This window comes from Phyllopteryx taeniolatus, chromosome 5 (genome assembly GCF_024500385.1).
Source record: "Phyllopteryx taeniolatus isolate TA_2022b chromosome 5, UOR_Ptae_1.2, whole genome shotgun sequence".
In the NCBI taxonomy this organism is placed as follows: Eukaryota; Metazoa; Chordata; class Actinopteri; order Syngnathiformes; family Syngnathidae; genus Phyllopteryx; species Phyllopteryx taeniolatus.
In genome coordinates, this window is record NC_084506.1 from 21,113,935 (window position 1) to 21,136,579 (window position 22,645).

At 40.9% G+C, this 22,645-nt stretch overlaps 1 protein-coding gene across 3 annotated transcripts in view; it reads left to right on the forward strand.

Annotated features, from left to right (window-relative positions):
- plxnb2b (plexin b2b) overlaps window positions 1-22,645 on the forward strand; it is a 218,619-nt gene that overhangs the window by 148,234 nt on the left and 47,740 nt on the right. For all 3 annotated transcript variants that reach the window (XM_061773678.1, XM_061773676.1, XM_061773677.1), the window contains 11 exons: window positions 6,502-7,616; window positions 7,778-7,966; window positions 8,046-8,171; window positions 10,614-10,714; window positions 11,540-11,666; window positions 12,555-12,714; window positions 13,931-14,042; window positions 15,331-15,442; window positions 16,644-16,745; window positions 16,828-16,923; window positions 22,464-22,551. In XM_061773678.1, coding sequence (XP_061629662.1) covers window positions 6,504-7,616; window positions 7,778-7,966; window positions 8,046-8,171; window positions 10,614-10,714; window positions 11,540-11,666; window positions 12,555-12,714; window positions 13,931-14,042; window positions 15,331-15,442; window positions 16,644-16,745; window positions 16,828-16,923; window positions 22,464-22,551 — 2,326 coding nt within the window. In that variant the 5' untranslated portion in view covers window positions 6,502-6,503. The remainder of the gene's footprint in view (window positions 1-6,501; window positions 7,617-7,777; window positions 7,967-8,045; window positions 8,172-10,613; window positions 10,715-11,539; window positions 11,667-12,554; window positions 12,715-13,930; window positions 14,043-15,330; window positions 15,443-16,643; window positions 16,746-16,827; window positions 16,924-22,463; window positions 22,552-22,645) is intronic.

Genomic DNA, 22,645 nt, shown 5'->3' on the forward strand with positions numbered 1-22,645 from the left:
AACCTAAATGAGCGACTGCAGACATTGTACTTGCCTGACGTTGTCAGAATGTTATATTAAAATCCGCTCAATTGCTCTCACAGCAACATGTAATAATCCAACATTTTATGGCATCTGTGCGGTCATCCTCGTGGTCCGTGTGAGGGAAATATGCATATACTTGCTATTAATTGCATGGTCAATAATGGCCATGCATTCAAAGAGGAGGTCACGCTCCAGTTGCTGTTCATATTTACAAATGCAGCCAATATTTAGACTTGCCGGCCTGCCCTAGTTGCCGGAAGCCAGTTGAACTGTTTTTGTTTTACCAAGTTTTGAAGAAAAAAAACAAATATATATATATATATATATTCTATAGACTGTTCCTTTGACCTGAGCTGAAAATGATGATAAAGAATGTTACCGCATCCCATGTTCAGTGTTTACTACAAAAATAAAGAAAACATTGCCTCAACAAAACTCCTGACTTTGTCTGTGTTTCCCAAATGCACACCACAAACAAATGAAATGTCATGCAGCTCGCCACACAACTTGAACTGACTTTGAATACACCAAACAAGGAGCACGTGTATAAATGTCAGTTTGTTGCCGCCACAACAAATAATATTTTTTCTTGCTTTCTGGGAAGGCAAGAAAAAACATTGTCGCTCCAACGTCTGAGGTCTTGAGAGTCATTGCCAAAGGGAGGTCGGCGATAAAATCCAGCTTTCGCTTTGATTAGCTCACTTCCACAGCAGCAAACTTTTCTTATCTTGAGACTTTATCGTAGAGTTTAATGCCGACAATGTTTTTGAGCCATTTCCCTATCTTTCCATGATGTTTCTTTTTTGTTGTTTGTTTTGCTTGAACTTCCTGTTCCTCCGTTGCTAACAAAAACCAGACATGCTCATTGTGTTACCTGTAATTGCCGTCAAATACTTGAAGTTGTCAGTCTTCACCTCGAGTCCTTGAAGTGTTGTTTCTCAAAAGTTTTTTTTTTTTTGGGGTCTGCTACAAATACGGGTGCAACGTTGCAAACATGCTTTAAATAAGCTTGTTTGTCATGTGAATGGTGACAGATAAAGAGCACATTCTGGAGTTTAAAAAGTACTGTATGGGGGGGGAGTTCAAACCTAAAGAGAATGCGACTTCACCTCAGTGAGCATCATCATGAGTGATTCTCAAACCACACTAGTGGTACGTGAAGAATCACTGAATTAAATGTTCAAATATTGCATAATATTATAATGGCTTAAACCTTTTTTTTTTTTTAAATCCAGTATGTATTTCTTAAGTGCAGTTCAGTTGTATTTAACTTTTACGTACGTTTTTTAAATGTATCTTATGTGCAATAGATTTTAGTTGAACCTTGATTGAAGTACAGTTTATTTTCCTATTTCTATGCTAAATTTTAATGTTGGAACAGTGCATAATGTTAGAGTGGCTTACAGTAATATAAAAATACACATTTTAGGAATAAAACCTGCCTCGTTTTTTTTTTTAATGAACACTTGGGCCTACTCGCTACTGTATTTGAATCTTGCTCATGATGGTGGTACTTGGAGAGCTAAGTGTATTTTAGGTGGTACTTGGATGTAAAAAGTTTTGAGAACCACTGACTAAAGGATTGACACCACAATTGCTGCTGCTTTGGCTTTTTTTTGTGTGTTCTCATCACTACACAGAAGTGAAACAGTGATGGCATTGAGGAACTATAACTAGGAAAAATATCCCAAAAGGTCAAAGAAAATATGGTTATTGTTATTGTGATCAATCTTCATGATTGCCACCACCTTTCACAATCAAAATAAACAGAAATAAATTCAAATAATCCACAGTCTAAAAAGTCCTGTATAGGAGGTGTGCCTTTCTTATGCTGTCACATCAACATCCCCTTAATGTACTACTTCAGCTTTTTCGCTTAGCGACACCATCTCTCATACTGCCAACTTGACATTTTTTTCTAAATTAAAGCATAAAAGCAAAACAATTGCTCACATTTCAACCCTGGATAGACACAGATTTTATTGCTTAATTTGGATGTTGGTGAAATGTTTTAAAACATCATAACACATTCATGCAGGGTTGAGGGACCCCCTGGAGATGTTAGTGATCTAACGACACTATAAAACCGCTCAAATATGCTTGTGGTGGGCTTTAAATGCGATGCCGGCGAGTGTGTGCGGAGTGGTAACTGCCTCTGTATTGACCTCCGCCTGTGCAAACAGCGGCGAGCACGCCCTCCGCAGACACCTGGCCGTCATGTGCTGCACTAGAACACGACGTGTCTGTGTTTTACAAGGCTCTTCTTTCCATTTTTTTTTTTTTAAAGAGGACTCCAAGCGCTTGTGGCGGTATCGTTTTTAATGCAGCTGAATTTGGAACAGATCCAAGGGGTTTTAAATGGGCTTTATTGCGTTTTGAGAGCCAGTGAGGAAGCGAGGCGCCTCCTTACCAGACACACTTGAGATCACTTTGGAGTTTTGCATCAATTCATTAAAAAAACGAAAAAAAGACACAAGTGAAAAGATTGCATATCAATGCAAATGGTTTCTACCGAAGAACAGTTTAAAATCAGTTCCAAAAGAAAATCTAATAAACTGCCATTACTGGCTGTTGAATTCAAAGATCAGAATCAGAATCATCTTTATTTGCCGAGTATGTCCAAAAAACACACAAGGAATTTGTCTCCGGTAGTTGGAGCTGCTCTAGTACGACAACAGACAGTCAATTGACAGAACACTTTGGAGACAGAAAGACATTGACAAAAAAAAAAACAGTCACTGAGCAGTAAAGGGTTGCTAGTTATCTGGTAATGCCTGTACAGTTTTTTTTTTTTTTTTTTTTTTTGACAATTGTGCAAAAAGATGCAGAGTCCTCTAGCACTTAGAGCAGTTCGAATGACTAATATTGCAATAGTCCGGTGCAATGACCATTGTGCAAAGGGCGCTGAGACTTCAAGGAGTGTATGCGGTTTAAAGTGACGAGTAGTGCGATAATCTGGGACAATGTTGGTTGGGCAAATGTTGCAGATACTCCTCAATCAGTCTGCAAATGGAGCAGATGCTACTCTGGCATGAGTGGCCTGTATATGCAAATAGTGCAGCATGGCGAGACAAGTACAGTGAGTGCACGAGTAATACATAATTGGCCCCACAGAAATGTGACAACGAACTCAAGTCAAAAAATTGCCAGCATGTTGTAATGGAATTGTAGGTCAGGTGTTTAAGAAGTTGATCGCAAGAGGGAAGAAGCTGTTGGAATGTCTGCTAGTTCTAGTTTGCATTGATCGGTAGCGCCTACCTGAGGGAAGGAGCTGGAAGAGCCGGCCGGTGACCGGGGTGCGGAGGGTCCGAGAGGATTTTGCACACCCTTGTCTTAGTTCTGGCAGCGTGCAAGTCCTCAAGGGTGGGTAGGGGGGGGTACCGACAATCCTTTCAGCAGTTTTGATTGTCCGTTGCAGTCGGAGTTTGTCCTAATTTGTAGCAGCACCAAACCAGACTGTGATGGAAGAACACAGGACTGATTCGATGACCGCTGTGTAGAACTGTCTCAGCAGCTCCGGTGGCAGGCCGTGCTTTCTCAGAAGCCGCAGGAAGTACATCCTCTGCTGGGTGATCCATGTTAACATGAAGGATTGCCAGTGAATGAGACTTAACGTACTTCTTTCACTCAATATTGGTTGCAGTATAGGCTATATGCTGTGTTTTACAATAATACTTACCTATATTTAGTTTAATATTGTAATTTCATTTGCACCTGTGGCTAAAAGGCTAAGCGTGGAGAGTCCCTGTCACTGAAATGCACAAGTCCCGTCAATTAATGGGGGATCTTTGCCAGCAGCCTCTGAAATATCCACACTCTCTCCTTTATTTCTCACCCGTTTCCACTCTTTTTTTTATTATTATAATATAGCTACGTTGGCCATGGAAATCCTCTTCCTTCTTGACAATCTCTCCATGTTGTTTATGGTTCAATAAGATGATATGTGATGCCTCAAAATGCTGTTTTTCCGTTGCGAGGGTAACTCGCGAGCTGGGCAGGTGTCATTCCCCGACTGTAATTTGTTGGCGATTGTCCAGCCGCATTCGGCCATGTCGCTCAGTGTGCGGTGGACCTTAAATTTGTGGCCTGTGACGCAATCTTAATCTAACTGTATGTATGTGGTGAATATCAAGTGTTTTGGTGATTTGTGACTGCAAGCGAGTGAAAAGCAAACACCGCAGACTAACAAACAGATAAAACACTATATCATATCTTGGTAGAAGCGATAACTTCCATTTTCCACTAACTCGTAGACTTCTAGTTTGTTTCCCCACTGTCAAGTGGTTTAAAATAACTGTCTTCCCTCATACAGGCAGGAGCAGGTGGTGGAGACTTTTGGCTCCATACGGCCTTATTACCTCGAGGCAGTCTTTTATCCTGCTAACCTAAATCTACATAAACAGCCAGTTCACCCATTTTGGAGGCAAATATGTACACCCCTGCTGATCTGGATATACACACAAATTACTGCTTTTTTTGATGGCAAGTTCTGTCTTCATTTCTGTCTGGCAACAGTAGTTTGTAAATGTAGTTTTTTTTTCTTTTTTTTTTCTTTTTTTCTTTTTTTTTTTAAACTGCGCAAAGCGATGACAAATGGCATTCAACTGAAGTAATCCATGCATGTCACAGTGAACAGCTGTTACATGAACTACTTTTTTTTTTTTTGCCCCTAAACAAAATAGTTCTCCAGAAAACAGGTCACAGTTGGGATTATTTATAGTGTAACAGGGTCACACAGTTCTACTTGTCAGTTGCGTTGGTGAGGCAGGTAAAATACCACCCTCATAACTCTTGGATTTATATATATATGTATATATATATATATATATATATATATATATATATATTAATCTTAATCAATCTTACACGTATCATTTTACAAAATTGTCTTAATGTTTACAACGTGCATCGATTGGAACTGGACTGTTCTGTTTGTCTTAGATGTTGTTTCGCCTCTCGTCCGAGCAGGCTTCAATCAGCTCATGCAACAAAGTTACATTAGGGCGCACTAGCCAGTGTTTGTGTGGAAAACGTAACAATTTATGCTCCAATTTAGAGGCAGGTCCCACACCACGTATGGAATCATTCTTTTGGAATGTAAAAAAGGGGAAGAGCCATTAAACTGCCTGGCCGAGAGGCCATTGTCCGTTCACCGGAGTTTTTGGGTGGAAACTCCGTCGTTGATATTCCATTCAGGGTGAAGGAAAAAACCTCCACTGTTCACAGTCACCTTTATGAACTGTACGTGCATGTTTTGTTTATTTTAACATTCTTAACTGTCAGTCAAGTGTACATGGAAGTTAACCACTATACATATTTAAACATTAAAGCACTCTATAAAACACTGAACCCCTAAAACAAAACACTGTCCCAAATGCCTCATTCTTTTAACATTGTTAATTGTCTCACAAGTCTAAACGGAGGTTTTTCCCTGTAGAAATGCACATTTAAATAGTTTTTAAAAATATTTAATACTAAAAATACAAATTAATTAGAACCAATTTTCAGTATGGTTAAAAATATTTGGAAAGTAAACTAATATTGGGACAAAACAAAATAAAACATTTTTCAAATATAAAAATTAAACATTTATACTGGGGAAAAAATATATCAAATATTTTGTAAAAAAAAAAAAAGAAAATATCTGTCCTTTTAAAATATTTTTTTATGAAAATATAATGAATACCTTTATTGATATTCAATACCAGTACTTAAAAAAATAAAGGAAACATTGAAACTATTAAACTATTCTAATAGTGTATATTTCTGTTTTTCATCATGAATTCATTTTTAAAAATGCAAAAAACGATTACAACCAATTTCCAATATTAAAAACATATTTACAAAATTTGAAAAAGCAAAACTATTTTCAATGTATTCAATGTTTAAAAATGTATTTTACCTCTTTCAATAATTTAAATATTATTTAAAAAATACAAATAAAACACATTTTCAATAAAAATAATATGTGACCAGTTCAGGGTGTACCCCGCCTCTCGCCCGAAGATAGCTGGGATAGGCTCCAGCACGTCCGCCACCCTAGTGAGGATAAGCGGTACAGAAAATGGATGGATGAATAATCTATGTATTGAATATAGAAAAACTATATTTAAAGCATTTTGTAAAAACATATATTGTAAAATATTTTAAGTATTGTACAAAATAACATTTAAAAATATAACAATATCTAGCATCCTGGCTCCATCCTTCCTGAGGGGAGTTTGCATGTTCTCCCCATGCTTGCGTGGGTTTTCTCCAGGTCCTTTGGCTTCCTCCCACATCCCCAAAACATGCATGTTAGGTTCATTGCGAAGACTCGAAATTGTCCATATGTGGGAATGTTTTTGTCAATGGTTCTCTATTTGTGCCCTGCGACTGTCTGTCGACCAGTCCAGCGGGTATCCTGCCTCTCACTTAAAGTCAGCTGGGCTCTTTATTTCTTATTTCTTACGCCTTTCATCATTGTGTCATACACAGAGATGGCAAGCTGGGTCTCCCTCCTTCTCTTCCTCGCCTGCCAATCGACGCCCGCGTCCCAGGAGGGTCTCCCCGAGTTCACCTCGGATACTCCCATCAACAACGTAGTCCATGACCCGCGCACGGGCCGCGTGTACGTGGGGGCAGTCAACGGCGTCTACCAGCTGGGGCCGTTGTTGCGGCAGGAGGCCCGGGCGGAGACGGGCCCCCGGAAGGACGCCAGGACGTGCACACCGCCCGCCTCGGCCTGCCAGGACACCAAGCTCATGCCCAACATCAACAAACTGCTGCTGGTGCACCCGTCCAACGGCTCGCTCATTGTGTGCGGCAGCCGCTACCGGGGCATCTGCTCGCTGCTCAACCTGTCCAACGTGGAGCAGGAACTGTACTACAGCGACAACAAGGGAGAGCGGACGTACGTGGCCAGCATCGAGGACAACGTCAACGTGGTGGGCGTCATGTCCACCTTTGTCAAGGACCAGCACAAGTTCCATGTGTTCCTGGTGGGCAAAGGTTACGGGAGCCTGGACAGCACCAAGATCATCACCACACGCATTCTTCAGGATTTCCGCGAATGGGTGGTGTTTGAGAGCATCATCGAGGCCTCCACGATACAGACCATGCCCTTCGGGCCCAGGTACCTGCACGACTTCCGGCACGCCTTCGCCGCCGATGGCTTCGTTTACTTCGTCTTTTCCAGGACTCTGGACGGTAACGATAACAAAAACGTGACCTTTGTGTCTCGCCTGTGCGAGAACGACCACCATTTGTATTCCCACACGGAGCTCCAGCTCAAGTGCGGTCCGGATAACCGATACAGCAAAGTGCAGGCGGCCTACGTGGCCTCTCCCGGGAAGGAACTGAGTCGAGTCATGACGGAAGCGGGGACGTACGGCAAGGTCCAGCACTGGAATAAGGTCCTCTTCATGGTGGCCAGTTCAGAAGACGACCACAGCGACTCGGCCCTATGCATGTACACGCTCAACGCCATCAACGAGCGCCTGGTGGACATCATCACCGCCTGCTACAGCGACTCTGGGAAGATTTCAGGCTTCCCTGCCGTTGACATTCCGTACTCGTCAAAGACAGCCGAATTCTGCACCTCCAAAATTGCGGTGAGCGCCCTAGCAGAATCAGTAATGCTCAATTGTGTCTGTTGTTTCTTTTTTTCTGCAGATGATTAATTCTATTCAAATGTAAAAAAAAAAGTATAGTATATTCTATGAAATTACATAGTATGTGGCTTAAGAAGTGTTTGTGTTCTTCTCTTATACAGAAGGACACATTAGAACTGTACAAGTGCGGCGGCGATTTCTTGCCGACGCCTTTGGCCAGCAAGCCCAGATTCGCCCTGAAATCCAACGCGGTCTTATCCAAGCCAGGCCTCCTCACCGCAGTCGCCATCGCCGTGGAGAACGATCACACCGTCGCCTTCTTGGGAAACAACCAGGGAGAGGTCTTCAAGGTGGATGTCTCACTCTATTTTTCCTGACTTAACATCTTTTTTTAAAGACATCTAGACATGGTGTACTTTATTTCTGCAGGTTCACCTGACATCCACGCCTTACGTGTACGGCAAGGCCCCTGGCAACACCTTGGGGGAGAAAGTGAACAAGAACCTTTTCTTCAACACGGACTACAGCCACCTCTACATCACCACAGACAAAAAGGTGCCTCAGCAGCTTCTCGTTTACTCTGCGTGAAAGGTTAAACAGGATGGTTTAAACTGAAAACAGATAAAAGACAACAGCTACAATTGAACTTTAGTGAAGACAAGAGCAGCACAGAACAGAGGTTCAACATACTGTAATACAAATCCTGTGACATTTATGAGAACACATGGTAGTTATGTTTAATTGGAATAATGATTATGATGGGGCCCTTGGAAATATTTCCCTCCATTGCCTTTAAAGTTTTAGAACCGGAGCTATATTCAAGTTTGCCTTACTCCTGCATTTTTAGTAACTGGTAGTGTTTAAATTCCAGGATAGATCAGGATGGTAGGTGGTCATTTGGAGGTCCGGATGATGTTTGTTCATGTTTGCTACTTGAAATGTGATGGATGCACAGAAATTAATTTTTAAACCATCCTTGGTGGAAAGTGTGGGAATTGTGCATGCCAAGGAGGGAAGAGCTCTGTTTGCTGTGCCTGTCTGATAATCGACTGCTCATAAATTCTTTGTAAATCCCCGCCATATTCATGGAAGCGGTGGGGTTTTAATGCCGCTGACACCTTACCTTAGCGCAGTTATGAAAACCAGGGTAGAAAAAAAATTGCTTCTTCACTTTTGCTGCGCCATAAAGCCAAAGTGTGCATGAAAAATCCATCTGTTTCCGTTGTTATCAGGCAGAATAATCATATTTTGTGTCTTCAGTGGACCAAGAGACCGGACATCTGTGTTTCTACCAGACAAACAGTATCACTGCATCTTTAAGAAATTCATTGCATCTTTGCTTTTCAATGAAAAGCATGTGCATGAATATGTATTTTTTTCATTGATTAAAATTTTTTATTAAATATTTATTTTAAATCATGCTTCAAATAATATCGTGACTGTGGAATAAAAACTTTGTATCGCCATTTTTTCCCCAATAAATAAAATATTTTAAATATTTAAGAAAATGTTTTTAACAATATCGTCCAATAAAATCTCCAATTTATTTCATTAATAACATATTTCTTTTAAAAGTCTAATATATGTTTAATATTTTAAAATGTAATATAATTTAAATATTTACAAAAATAAAAGTATATATTTTAAGTGTTTTAAAATAACAGATCATTTAAAGTATTCTAAAAAAAACATTATTTGCAAATATTTTTTAACAATTAAAAACAGTTTGTCTTTTTTCCAGACGTACAAAAAAACTCAAATATTTTCAATGAGTTTGAGACTTTTTCTATAATTGCCTAGCCCTCATGGATTTTTATCCATCCCTGTTTTCAGGTTTTTTAATTTATTTTCCTCAATTCTTAAATTCTTTGGTAATCTGAAATCTGTATGAAATTTTAAAACAAATTATTATTTATAATCGGTGAAAGGCATTGGTGGCTTTAAACATGGATGGCTTTAATTTTGTATAAGCCAATATGAATATATTCAGATGCTTAAAACTCAAATATCATCAGATCAGGTTGTGATTTGTTGATTTATTTAATCTTAATAGTATACATTATTTTTTTTCACCCCAATTTTGTTAGTGTTAAATTACTTATTTCTTAGCTAAAAAAAAGCATCTAGGACTTTTTTGCTCAGTACAGTGAAACCTTGACTTACAAGTTATTTGAGATTTAAAAAAATATATATATTTTTTCTGTTTATCTTGATGTGAACAAGAATTTGAGTTGAAATCACTAGCTATGATGGCAGCAAATTTCAAGACACAGCAGTTTGGCAAATACAATAGCAAATGGCAAGTAGTGAACAATTCTTCAAAAAAGATGCTTCAAGCAGTTTATTGTCACTCTTTTGATGTTAACTGTAAAATTAAACAAAACATAGAGAAGTACAGGTAGTGTACCCAACCACATCGCTTTTCCACATCACAAAAGTCTGCTTGATGCTAACACACCATGGAAAATGCCATAGACAAAATTAGCATCGGTGTTTCTGTAGTTCTAACCCCTTAGGCAATGATATTTGAACACAAATGCAGCAGCACATGGTGTCAGACAATGTAACAACACTCACAGGCATATATTCTTCATCCTCTTCCAAAGAACGACTAATAGGACTGCAGCATAGTTGCGGCGCTCTTGTTCGTGTTATACCAGCAAGTCATTACTATACAGGTATGTATAATATTGTGTACTTTTTTTTTTATAATGTAACTCTGAAGTCAAGGCAACACTGTACTGTATACCCACTGGAGACGTTTTATGTCACATTAGTGCGTGATTTCCACTGAAGTCGACCACAGTGGAGATACCACGGCATTGTAAATGGAACAAATGGATTTTTCACTCCCCGAGGGTGGGACAAAAGTAACTGCTCGATTATTCAAGGAGGCTTCTTTGTGGCATCTCGTGCCTCCCGAGCCTCAGCTGCCGTGCCAGGCGTCTCCCCTCGGGTGACCGATGACTGATCATGTGACGTGTGGTCATGCCGCAGATCACCAAGGTGCCCGTGGAGACGTGCCTGCAGGAGGAGGACTGCCATTCCTGCGTGAATATGAGGGACCCGTACTGTGGCTGGTGTGTGCTTGAGGGCAGGTGAGAAACACACAGTGGCAAAGTTCCAGCTCTCAAACACATGGGAGGGTTTTCAATGTTTTACGGCGGACGTTTTTACTAACCCACGTTGTTAATATACCGTCTCCTGCTCAGTGCAGCCAGCAGAAATTAAAGCAGTTTGTCAACTGTGTGCGGTGAAATGCACTCTCGCTGGCTTCTATTCATGCGCACGATGCTGATGTCTGCCACATATTTGGCTCGAGTGATTGTGGAGATCAATAGCTGTCGCATCAACACGAAGCTTCATTTTGGAACACTGTATATTATATTACTACTCTCCGTTTTATGATCAGAGCTGTTGTCGACCCCTGTTAGATAGATAGTGTAGGTAGGTAGATAGAATGACAGACTAAAGGTGGCGTACTCTAAAGAAGAAAATGATTATTATATAATAATAAGCATTTTATAAAATTAGAATTAAAACAGTGGGAGCAGGAACCTGTAATTTTACAAGAGCACAATTTATTTAATTTATCTGAATACATTTTACACATGAATAAGAATAAAATTGGAATATTAGGAGAATAAAGGAAAACATTTTCTGGGAAAAAGTGGTACAAGATTAAAGTTTGACTATTAGACCAATACAGTTGTAATTTTACAAGAAATAAGTCTTAATTTTTTTAACGTATTAAAGTTCAAATAAGATGTGAATCTTATTCACAATGTGGAAAATCTAACAGCATTTTTGAAGCCTTCAAAATGGGGGGTTTACGCTTTAGTGTGCGCTGGGCTTTGAGATGTGGACCTGATGGGTTGGGGGTCTGCGTTTGTGTGTGAAAATGTTCACGTTGGCGTCTGCAGGTGCACCAGGAGGTTTGAGTGCCGGCGGGCAGAGGAGAAGAATGGCTGGCTGTGGAGCCCGCAGCAGCAATGTGTCAAGATCGTCTCCTTCTACCCTCCCAACCTCTCCTGCAAAAAGAGCCAGAAGGTAGCTCCCCCCCTTCTTTTCTCTCCCTCTCGCCATCTTTGTTCCATCTGTTTGTTCTTCACACAGTCGGCGTGATGAACGGTTGCCACTGAGAATCCGAAAGCCGGGGCTCAGGTTTATTCCTGCCCCGTATCGATCAGTCCGCAAACCCCCCTCAAACGGACTTATTATAACTGATCCCCAGACGATAGAGTGACTCCGTTTTCTCTCCCTGCTTCTTTTCTTCTTCTACCTCTTATATTTGCCTTTGCATGTTGGAAAACGGCACACCTCTTTGGGACAGGGTTCAAAAATATGCGGACGCCAGGAGAACAGGCCACCCACGGCGGATGCAAGATGATGGAAGCATTTAGTCGAGAAGTTATTCAAACCGTTCAAACTTGAAACTGTTCAGCTTGCTCAGGACGAAACTATTGATCACAATCCCGAAATTCACACATTTTCAAAATAAAATTGCCAAATTAGGAGATATTTTACATATTAATCTCAGGGTGTATATGGAACTATTTATCACATTCACACAATAAAATTCCCAAATTTAGATATTTTACATATTGTCGTCGAATATGTTCAATTTATATGTTCTCACAAATTGACACTAATCGTTTGTCCCTACATCGTCTGTTATTTTGTATGCATTATTCACCATTTAAAGTCTTGAAAATAGCAAATGTATTAATTCTCATGAACACTCAATTGTCTGAGAAGTGTTGTAAAACTCCTTCACTCTGTTGGAGCTGTGTGGCATTATATCGCCTCAAGATTGAAAGTCTGGATGTTTTTTTTGTTTTGTTTTTTTTAGACAACAATGAGTGAAAATAGTTAGGTTATGTACATTTGAGTGAGACTTTTGTAAAAAAAAAATATATATTTTCCATCCCTTCCTAGGTGAAGATCAACATTCCTTCCCTGCCCGCCATCGGCCCCTCGGACCGTCTGCAGTGCTCCTTCAAATCGTTCCAGAGTGACGGCGTCATGTCCGACTCTGGTCAGGTCTCGTGCGACCTGCCCCGCCCCTCGCTCATCCCGCACACGACCGGTCACCAAGGTACAGCGCAGCTTTTGCACCATTTTTATTTAATTCCTCAAGGGGGGAGTTGCATTCATAAATAAATGACTGTCCTGCAATATAAATGAGCCCACCTCTATTAAATATGAAACAATGGAAAATATGCGCTCATGCTTTTTCACTGAGAGAAGGTTCTGGAATTATCAATGGATCACAATTTTGATAGAGAGTTTTGATTATTTAAAGTAACTGAGACCGTGCTATGTGGAATGAGCGGGAACTTGATTCAGGGACGGTCGGGAGTCCGAAAGTACACTTTTACCGTGATGGCATAACTTCAACATTTTCCATTCAAACGTACGACATTGCTGCATTTCTCTTTGTGTTTCACTGTTAGCCTACTGGTAAACTATTTCCAACCATTTCACGAAAGTGTCCTGATTCTCTGACTGCAACTACTAATAAACAACAAATACAGTACAACAAATACTACTGTTACTGCTGTACATCTACTACTGCTAAACAGCAATTCCTACTACTACAGTACTGCTAAACAACAACCTACAACTACTACTATTACATGCCGCCACTGTACTACTACTATTACTACCACTAAACAAAAAATACTGTTATTACGACTAACAACAAATACTACTACTGCTTCTACTATTTAGAAATGCTACTACTACTACTAAACAAAAAATACTTTTACTACTAAACAAATACTACTACTGCTATAAAACAAATGCTACTACGACTACTAAACAAAAAAAATACTATTACTACTAAACCAATACTATTACTTCTACTACACTACTATTAAAAACAAATACTACTACTACTAAACAAAAACTACTATTATTACTAATGCTACTACTATTAAAAATAAATATTACTACTACTACTACTACTACTACTACTACAACTACAACACAACAAATATGACTACTAATTTTACTTCCAAATACTGTACTATTAATACTACTACTACTACTACTAAACAACAGAAGATACTACTGCTACTTCTGAACAACAGGAACAACAGAAAAGTCAATTGATTAGCCAGTCCCTGAATGATCAGGGTATTGAAATCTGAATTTCCACCTCGTCAATTTTTAAACAATGCAAATCTTAAACTTAAGGGCTAAAGTCATCGTTCAAGTCGTTGACCTTGTTTTCTCAATGACATTTAAGTGTTTGTTTACCACTAGAATGCTTGAGCTATCACTACCCGGAATTACGTGTGTACTCGCAGACTTCGTGGCCGTGCCGGTGACGATCTTCGTCAACGAGACGGTGGAGGTGGCGACACGCGACTATCAGTTCTACAACTGCGCGGCCACCGTGAGGAAGTCGGAGAACACGCCGTGAGTGCCGCTTGTCACTCAGGCGTCCTGCTTGACAGCCTTGATGTACATGGTCCCCGTGTGTGTGCATGCGTTTGTGTGTGTGTGTGTGTGTGTCTGTCTGTGTCTGTGCACACACAGATGTATGAAAATGGTAATGCGTGCTGCATTTCCCCCCCCACTGTTTACATTTTTTTATTTATTATTACCGAGCAATGGAAATTGCCCGTTTCCTTTTCATTAATCAAAATAGGAAAGTCAATTTTTTTTTTCCTCTCCTTGCTTCCAATGTTTTTGCTTTTCATGCTGCGGCGCTTGTGATAAACGAGCTTTGCTTATGTGACGTCGGCCAGATCCATTTTGCTGTCAGCGACATGGATTTTCATGCTTGACGCCCTTTGATGAGTTTCCATGTTAAACGTGCTTTTTATTGTGTGAGATTACATTTAAGGGAGCAAGTTAACAAGTTCCGCACAGCGATCCATTGGGTTAGAAGGTGTGCCTCGCAGTCACAGGTTCGAAGCCCAGCTCTGAGCTTGTGTGTGGACTTCGCATGTTCTCTCCGGTTTCCTCCCACATTCCGAAAACATGCATTTAAATTGTCCAATAGGTGTGGATGTAAGTGTAAATGGTTGTTTGTTTATATATTCCATAGATATGGACATGAATATGAATATGGATTGTAGTGACCAAAAGGATCACGGTTATCAGTATAATCAAGATATTGGTAAAAGAAATACGTCAGTTGTTTGCTAATGGTACTAGCATAAGTCAAAACTTTAAGTGTACACTGGCACACTGCAATTGAAACCAAAGCAACAATGCTCAAAATGTTGAGTCATAAATATATATATAAATGAAGAAATGAGATAAAAACTACAAATATAAAACATTTTTCGATGAAAAATAAAGACGTTTTTGGGGGAAAAAAGTTAAAATAATAGGCAAAAAAAGTGACATTTTTAGGAAACTTATGTGCAATACATTTTAATCGAATCATTATTGAAGTTCAGTTTTCCTATAGTTAAGCGCAATGTTCATGTTCAAACTGTGCTTAATGTTGCAGTGACTTCCAATAATAGTTGATATACTTTTTAAGACTAAAACCTCATTTTTGATGAACATTACTATATGCCTACTATACATATGTATTTTAACATCATTCATGATGGTGGTACACCAGAAAGGTCATACACCAGAAAGGAAAAGCAAATACTCATAGAGATGCTGAATATGCTATAAAGAATATTTCCTAGATAGTTATTATTGGTAGTGATACAAAATGACTGAGTGTGTCATGTATTTGCAGATGCATGTCGTGCGTGGCCAGTCCGTGGGGCTGCAAGTGGAACACGCACGACCACACCTGCAGCGACATGGACGACGGCGCGCCTGCCCCGCACATAATCAAGCACCGACAGGTTCGTCTCCTCGCCGAAGTCGCTCGCCTCACGAAAAGTTACAGTCCGTTTATACACCAACATAAAAAGTAATTAAAAAAAGAAAGAAGCGAAAGTAATCCCACTATCAGCTGTGTCAATTTACAAGTCAGCAGATGTTCGCCTGATACGCTTCCTATCTGTCGCTACAAATGAGATTCTCCGTTACACTGCGGTGCTTTCTGCATTAGCATTGTAAACTAGGATATGGCACGCAGTAGAGCGCAGACCTCCGCCAAGGCCAAACAATCCAAGATACTTCAGGCTTGGCCCTGAACTTTGTCACCGAGCTTCCTTCCACGACAACTATTTGAAGATGTTTTCATAGTGACCTGCAAATATATCTAAAAGCGAGGTAATATTCACGGCGGAGCACTAGTTGATGATGACATTTCATATAAAACTTAATCAAGAGCACTGATTTCCACGGCACATTAGTGTGCTGTGCATTCGGGGTTCTAGGTTGAATGGCGTACAACAAAACGACGCACAATAATTTAGTAGAACACTCGTACACGACTTCTATTAAACTACGAGGAAACAAACGACGACCAACATTAACGATAAAACACGCAATTAGCAACAACTATTTCAAAATGCTGCTAGGCCTGCAGGAATGCCTAGTGTCAACTTCCCAGCATGCCTAGCAGCATTTTGTAAATAGTTTTAGGAATTACATGTTATTGTCAATACAGTTGTTGTTTATTGTTTCCCCAGAGTAGTAGTTGTGTGTCTATTTGACCTGCTTGGTTTGTTGTGCTCTCGTATTGGCTGCACCGTAAGTGAGGTTAGTTTTCTGTTTCATGACTATCTTTCGTGACTGTCTTTCGGAGACGAAAGCAATGATTCTTGTGTCGTCGTTAAATTGTTAAGCGTCATTAAGTTAACACAGATTTGTGCAAAAGATTCCTCGTTGACTCAGTGTCAGCACTGAGATTCACGTTAAGGTGCACATGTTGCCACAAACCACCACTGGTGCTGTGAGAGATCATCAGGTGTGCTGTGGGAAATTATTCAATTTCACTTCATCAGTCCGAAAAGTATTATTCATTTAATACATATAATGTATCTTTGTCCATCTATCTTTGACAGTGACGTCAAAGTGACAGGCAGATAAAGATTAATTACAGTAACTAATTACAGTAATGATGTTGACCGTGAAGTATGTGTTGTGGTGACTCAGGGAGCGAGGTGTCCTCAGTTTGAAAATCCGGACCCCATGCTGATCCCGGTAGGCTACAAGAAGTCAATCAGCTTCGAGGGCATCAATCTGGACCTTTACCAGGTATAACGCGTTTCAACCCTTTTCAGCGCGGAGCGCCGTTCAAAGCGAGCCGCTTGGGTTATCCCCTCTGCGTGTCACTCAGGGCCGTGTTTTTACCATCGGCACGGAGCTCATGAAGAACGTGGAGGAGGAGGTCAACTTTGAGGACGGACCTTTCTACACCTTCAGTGGATTTAACGTGAGTTTTGTTTGTGTCTAATTCAATTCAGTGCAATTAGCATGGTGCAGTTTTACTCAGGCTGGAGTTTCACTGCAGGTCCAAGTGGCAAATTCTGATTAAACGTCTATGCAGTCAATCCACATGAATTGTGACAGATACATTCTAGAGCCACCCCGCCTTAGGTGAAAATTCACAATGTGAAGACCGTATGAAAAAAGGTTTTTTAGTTTTAACCCTTCCACATGTTTTAATGTTTAAACGTATTAAAACAAACTCTGTAGACAGTATGTCAAAGTCTTTGAACACAAAAAATATTGCAAACAAATGTATAAAAAATGCAGTAAAGTCATCCCTCGCCCTATCGCGCTTCACTTTTTGTGGCCTCACTGTAACACAAATTTTTATGTAATAAATATCTTTTTTATATCATTGATTTTTCGCTATTTTGCGGGATTTCCACAGGGATTTCTACTGCAGCGCAATAAGCGCGAGTCAGGAGGAAAGAGTGCATAAAGGACAACTAACATATCAGCGTGTCTACAGTAACATAAACATTATAAATATCTAATTTAATATAGCCTATCACCGCTACTTAGAACAAATTGTAATCCCTCCACCAGTGGTCAAGGATAGACACAACTGCTGGTGCACTTTCACTCACTTTATTGAACAAAGGTAAACCACATATTTCAGAATCAGAATCAGAATCATCTTTATTTGCCAAGTATGTCCAAAACACACAAGGAATTTGTCTCCGGTAGTTGGAGCCGCTCTAGTACAACAGACAGTCAATTTACAGAACACTTTGGAGACATAAAGACATTAACAAAAAACAACAACAAACAACAATTGTGCAAAAAGATGCAGAGTCCTCAGTTCGAATGGCTAATATCGCAATAGTCCGGTGCAATGACCATTGTGCAAAGGGCACTGAGACTTCAAGGAGTGTATGCGGTTTAAAGTGACGAGTAGTGCGATAATCTGGGACAATGGTTGTGCAAATGTTACAGATACTCCTCAATCAGTGTGCAAATGGAGCAGATACTACTCTGGCATGAGTGGCCACTATATGCAAATAGTGCAGCACGGCGAGACAACTACAGTGAGTGCACGAGTAATACATAATACAGAAATGTGACAACGAACTCAAGTCAAAAAATTGCCAGCTTGTTGTAATGGAATTGTAAGTTAGCTGTTCAAGAAGTTGATTGCAAGAGGGAAGAAGCTGTTGGAATGTCTACTAGTTCTAGTTTGCATTGATCGGTAGCGCCTACCTGAGGGAAGGAGCTGGAAGAGCTGGTGACCAGGGTGGGGAGGGTCCGAGAGGATTTTGCACGCCCTTGTCTTAGTTCTGGCAGCGTGCAAGTCCTCAAGGGTGGGTAGGGGGGTACCGACAATCCTTTCAGCAGTTTTGATTGTCCGTTGCAGTCGGAGTTTGTCCTTTTTTGTAGCAGCACCAAACCAGACTGTGATGGAAGAACACAGGACTGATTCGATGACCGCTGTGTAGAACTGTCTCAGCAGCTCCGGTGGCAGACCATGCTTTCTCAGAAGCCGCAGGAAGTACATCCTCTGCTGGGCCTTTTTGAGGACGGAGTTGATGTTGGTCGCCCACTTCAGGTCCTGGGAGATTGTAATTCCCAGGAACTTGAAGGTCTCGACGGTTGACACAAGGCAGCTGGACAGCGTGAGGGGCAGCTGTGGCGAAGGATGCCTCCTGAAGTCCACGATCATCTCTACAGTCTTGAGCGTGTTCAGCTCCAGGTTGTGTCGGCCGCACCACAGCTCCAGCCGCTCCGCTTCCTGTCGATATGCAGACTCGTCACCGTCCTTGATGAGGCCGATGACAGTGGTGTCATCTGCAAACTTCAGGAGTTTGACAGTCGGGTTCGCTGAGGTGCAGTCGTTCGTGTAGAGAGAGAAGAGCAGCGGAGAGAGGACACAACCTTGGGGCGCCCCAGTGCTGATGCTGCGTGTGGATGAGGTGGCCTCCCCCAGCCTGACCTGCTGTGTCCTGCCCGTCAGAAAGCTGTAAATCCACTGGCAGATGGCAGGTGAGACGCTGAGCTGGAGAAGCTTGGATGAAAGGAGTTCAGGGATGATGGTGTTGAACGCTGAGCTGAAGTCCACGAACAGGATCCTCGCGTAGGTCCCTGCACTGTCGAGGTGTTCTAGGATGAAGTGCAGTCCCATGTTGACTGCATCATCCGCAGATCTGTTCGCTTGGTAGGCAAACTGCAGGGGGTCCAGCAGGGGACCTGTGACACTCTTGAGGTGGTCCAGCACAAGACGTTCAAAGGACTTCATGACCACAGATGTCAAAGCGACAGGCCTGTAGTCATTCAGACCCGAGATTGCAGGTTTCTTGGGGACTGGGATGATGGTGGAGCGTTTGAAGCAGGATGGAACTTCGCACATTTCCAGTGATCTGTTGAAGATCTGAGTGAAGACTGGCGCGAGCTGGTCCGCGCAGACTTTGAGGCAGGATGGAGACACGTGGTCCGGGCCTGCCGCTTTGTTAATCTTTTGTTGTTTGAAGATGCGTCTCACATCCTGTTCATGGATGGTTAACGCAGAGGTCAGAGGTGTGATTGTGGTCGCGGGTGCGGCCGGATTGGTGTGTGGTGTGAAACTGTCCTTTTCAAATCTGCAGTAGAAGGTATTCAAGTCGTTGGCTAGTGTGCTATTGTTCTCAGCTTGGGGGGATCGTCGCTTGTAATTAGTCAGCGACTGGAATGCATGCCAGACTGATTTAGAGTCGTTTGCGCTAAACTGTTTTTCCAACTTTGCTGTATAGATCCTCTTTGCAATGTTAATTTCTTTGGTCAGCTGGTTTCTAGCTCGATTATACAGGGCCCTGTCCCCGCTCTGATATGCGTCCTCCTTAGCTTGGCGAAGCTGCTTAAGTTTAGCAGTGAACCACGGCTTATTGTTGTTGAATGTGCGAAATGATTTTGTTGGAACACAGACCTCTTCACAGAAACTGATATAGGATGTAACAGTGTCCGTATATTCATCCAGGCTGCCAGCTGAATTTTCAAAGACACTCCAGTCTGTGCAGTCTAAGCAGCTTTGAAGTTCCATCTTGGCTTCATTTGTCCACTTTTTGACTGTTTTCACTGTAGGCTTCGCACATTTAAGTTCTTGCCTGTACGTCGGTATTAAGTGAATTAAGCAGTGATCAGACGAGCCCAAGGCTGCACGAGGTATAGCACGGTATGCGTTTTTTACCGTGGTGTAGCAGTGGTCTAAAGTATTATTTTCCCTGGTAGGACAGTCGATGTGCTGCTTGTATTTAGGGAGTTCGTGGTTGAGTTTAGCACATGATCTCCACTTTTCCACAAATGAAGCCGTGTCATTTGACACACAGAGTGGTTAACGGTTTTGCCAGTTAACAGCCAACCAGGTCCACACTCTCATTCGCTGACTCCGACGTCCTTCAACAGGTCAGGCTCCGCCCTTTAAAGTCACACGCATTCAGTCACAGATGTACTGTACAACATGAGGATGGCGACCCCAAGTGGACATAAATAATACATACCAAAACCAATAATTGATATATATTCTAAAAGCGTTATACATAATACATAATAATAATACATTATACATAATACCAATAGATGGAGATTGTATTGGTGTTATGTATAACGCTTTAGAATATATATAAATAATAACATTTTAAAAATGGTCGCGACTTTGCGGATTTCTTCTATTGCTGGGGTGGTCTGGAACGTAAGTCCCGTGATAACGAGGGATTACTGTCCATAATTGTGAGTGTACATGCATGGCCTTTAAGAGGCGGGGCAAAGTGTGCGGCGCGTGACTTGTGTCTGGGGGAGTTGTAACCGGCAGCAGCTTGCGCATATGTGTTTTACTGTTTTCCTTGCCTTCAATTAACAGCTTTCCCACATGCGAGGGCATTACAGTAAGCAAGTTTACATAAAAATAAGATAGCTTCAAAAAACGACAGTGGCGCGAATGATGAACCGCGATATTGTGCGGGGAACAGTATATCTCTGTTTTTTGTTGTTGTTTTTTTAACTTGCAATTTCCATGTACATTTAAACCACTGAGAACTAGACTGGAGTAGTGAATTGAAAAGGCATGTGTTTTAGAATACTGGTCTAAGTGAAGATTTAATTACAATTTTGACATACAGTATAGCGGCCAGTCCATTATTCCACTCAGTATGTTTTTTTTGTTTTTTTTTTTTTTAAGCTTGAGTGCAAGTGCATCTGATTGTTAGCATAATTGAATATCATTTATCAACTTTTCATGAAATATTGATCGATCTGACGGATGTTTGGACTTAGACCACTGTTGCACCAAGTACAAAAATGGAGTTAGCCTGCTGTAGTTCTCAGTAGCTCACTTCAAGTGACACATTCCCGATATGATTGTGCTTACACAGACGGAACACATTAAACATCCTGCATGCACTAACTGCCAAATTGCATGTAAATACTAGATTATATTAGGCAATGGAGTACAGATTGCAACTAAACAGAAGTGCATAAGCAGCAATCAAATACAGTACCATGCAGAGTGTATACAATGTGTAAGACATGAGATGTATAACTATGTCAACGCATCTGTTTCTATAGATATGAACAGGCTTTGACTGTCATTGAGTAATATAGGATGCTACCTATACAGTATGTATAGTGTACTATACAATGTGCAGTACGATTATTAGAAGAAAAAGAGATTGATTGTACAATATACGTGTATATAGTAGGGCAAATGGGATTATTTACAGTATATCGAGAATTGCAGTGTAAATTTACAGTAGTGCAATCTAAATAAATACATTTCTTTATTTATACTAGTGTAGTAGTGTAATACTATACTATATATAAGTATATACTAATGAATACCTCCACAAGCACCAACACTGGGCCGCTACAACATGGAGGTAAACAATAATAAATAATACAAATATTAAATGTTTCATGGGGTTTAGTTGGCCTGGGCTGACTCTTCCGCCTCATTTATTTAAATGAGAGTGAATCCTACATTACTCTGCCATCTGCAATTATTTTGCTTATTAATGATGAACACAACACACCTCCAATGTCGCACATTTAGACCATATTTAATTGTCTGCGTAGTGTAGTTGATTTATGGTGGATTGATTCTGTTGTTTTTTTCTCTCTTTTCACAAGACTCATATGCTAATTGTGCCACTTGAGAGCTAAAAGAAAATGGATTGTATAATGAACTGTTTTCCATTTTCCATAGTTACACAGCTAATGTCACACACAGTTTTTCGATGCAAAGTTAAATGATCTTATCGATCCTGCTGGTGCCGTTATGACTGAACATTGAAACTCGCGCAGCTTTTTTTGTTTTTTTACCCCCCAGCTATGTTCCTCTCCAACGTCATGTCTTCAGCAGAAAAATATGTTACACTCTGTATGATTGTTTTTTTTTCCCCTCACTCTCTCTACGGGAACAGCGGTTGGACCACCATGCAGTTGCAGCTGAAGGGCTTAAGTGCCATTAATCACTGGATACCACATTAATAATTCATGTCTCTTCCCACGAACTCCCTATAGTTTTCCTATGACAAGTCGCCGGAGACCAATGTTGTTCTATACGTGAAGGACAAGGAGCTGGGCAAGAAGATGGACAGCACGCTTAACGGTATGTTCACGCATTTTAAATAACACTTTTTTAACAGAGACAGCACCGACCTCACTCAAGGCTTGTTGCCTGTGAACTCAATTAATTAGGATCA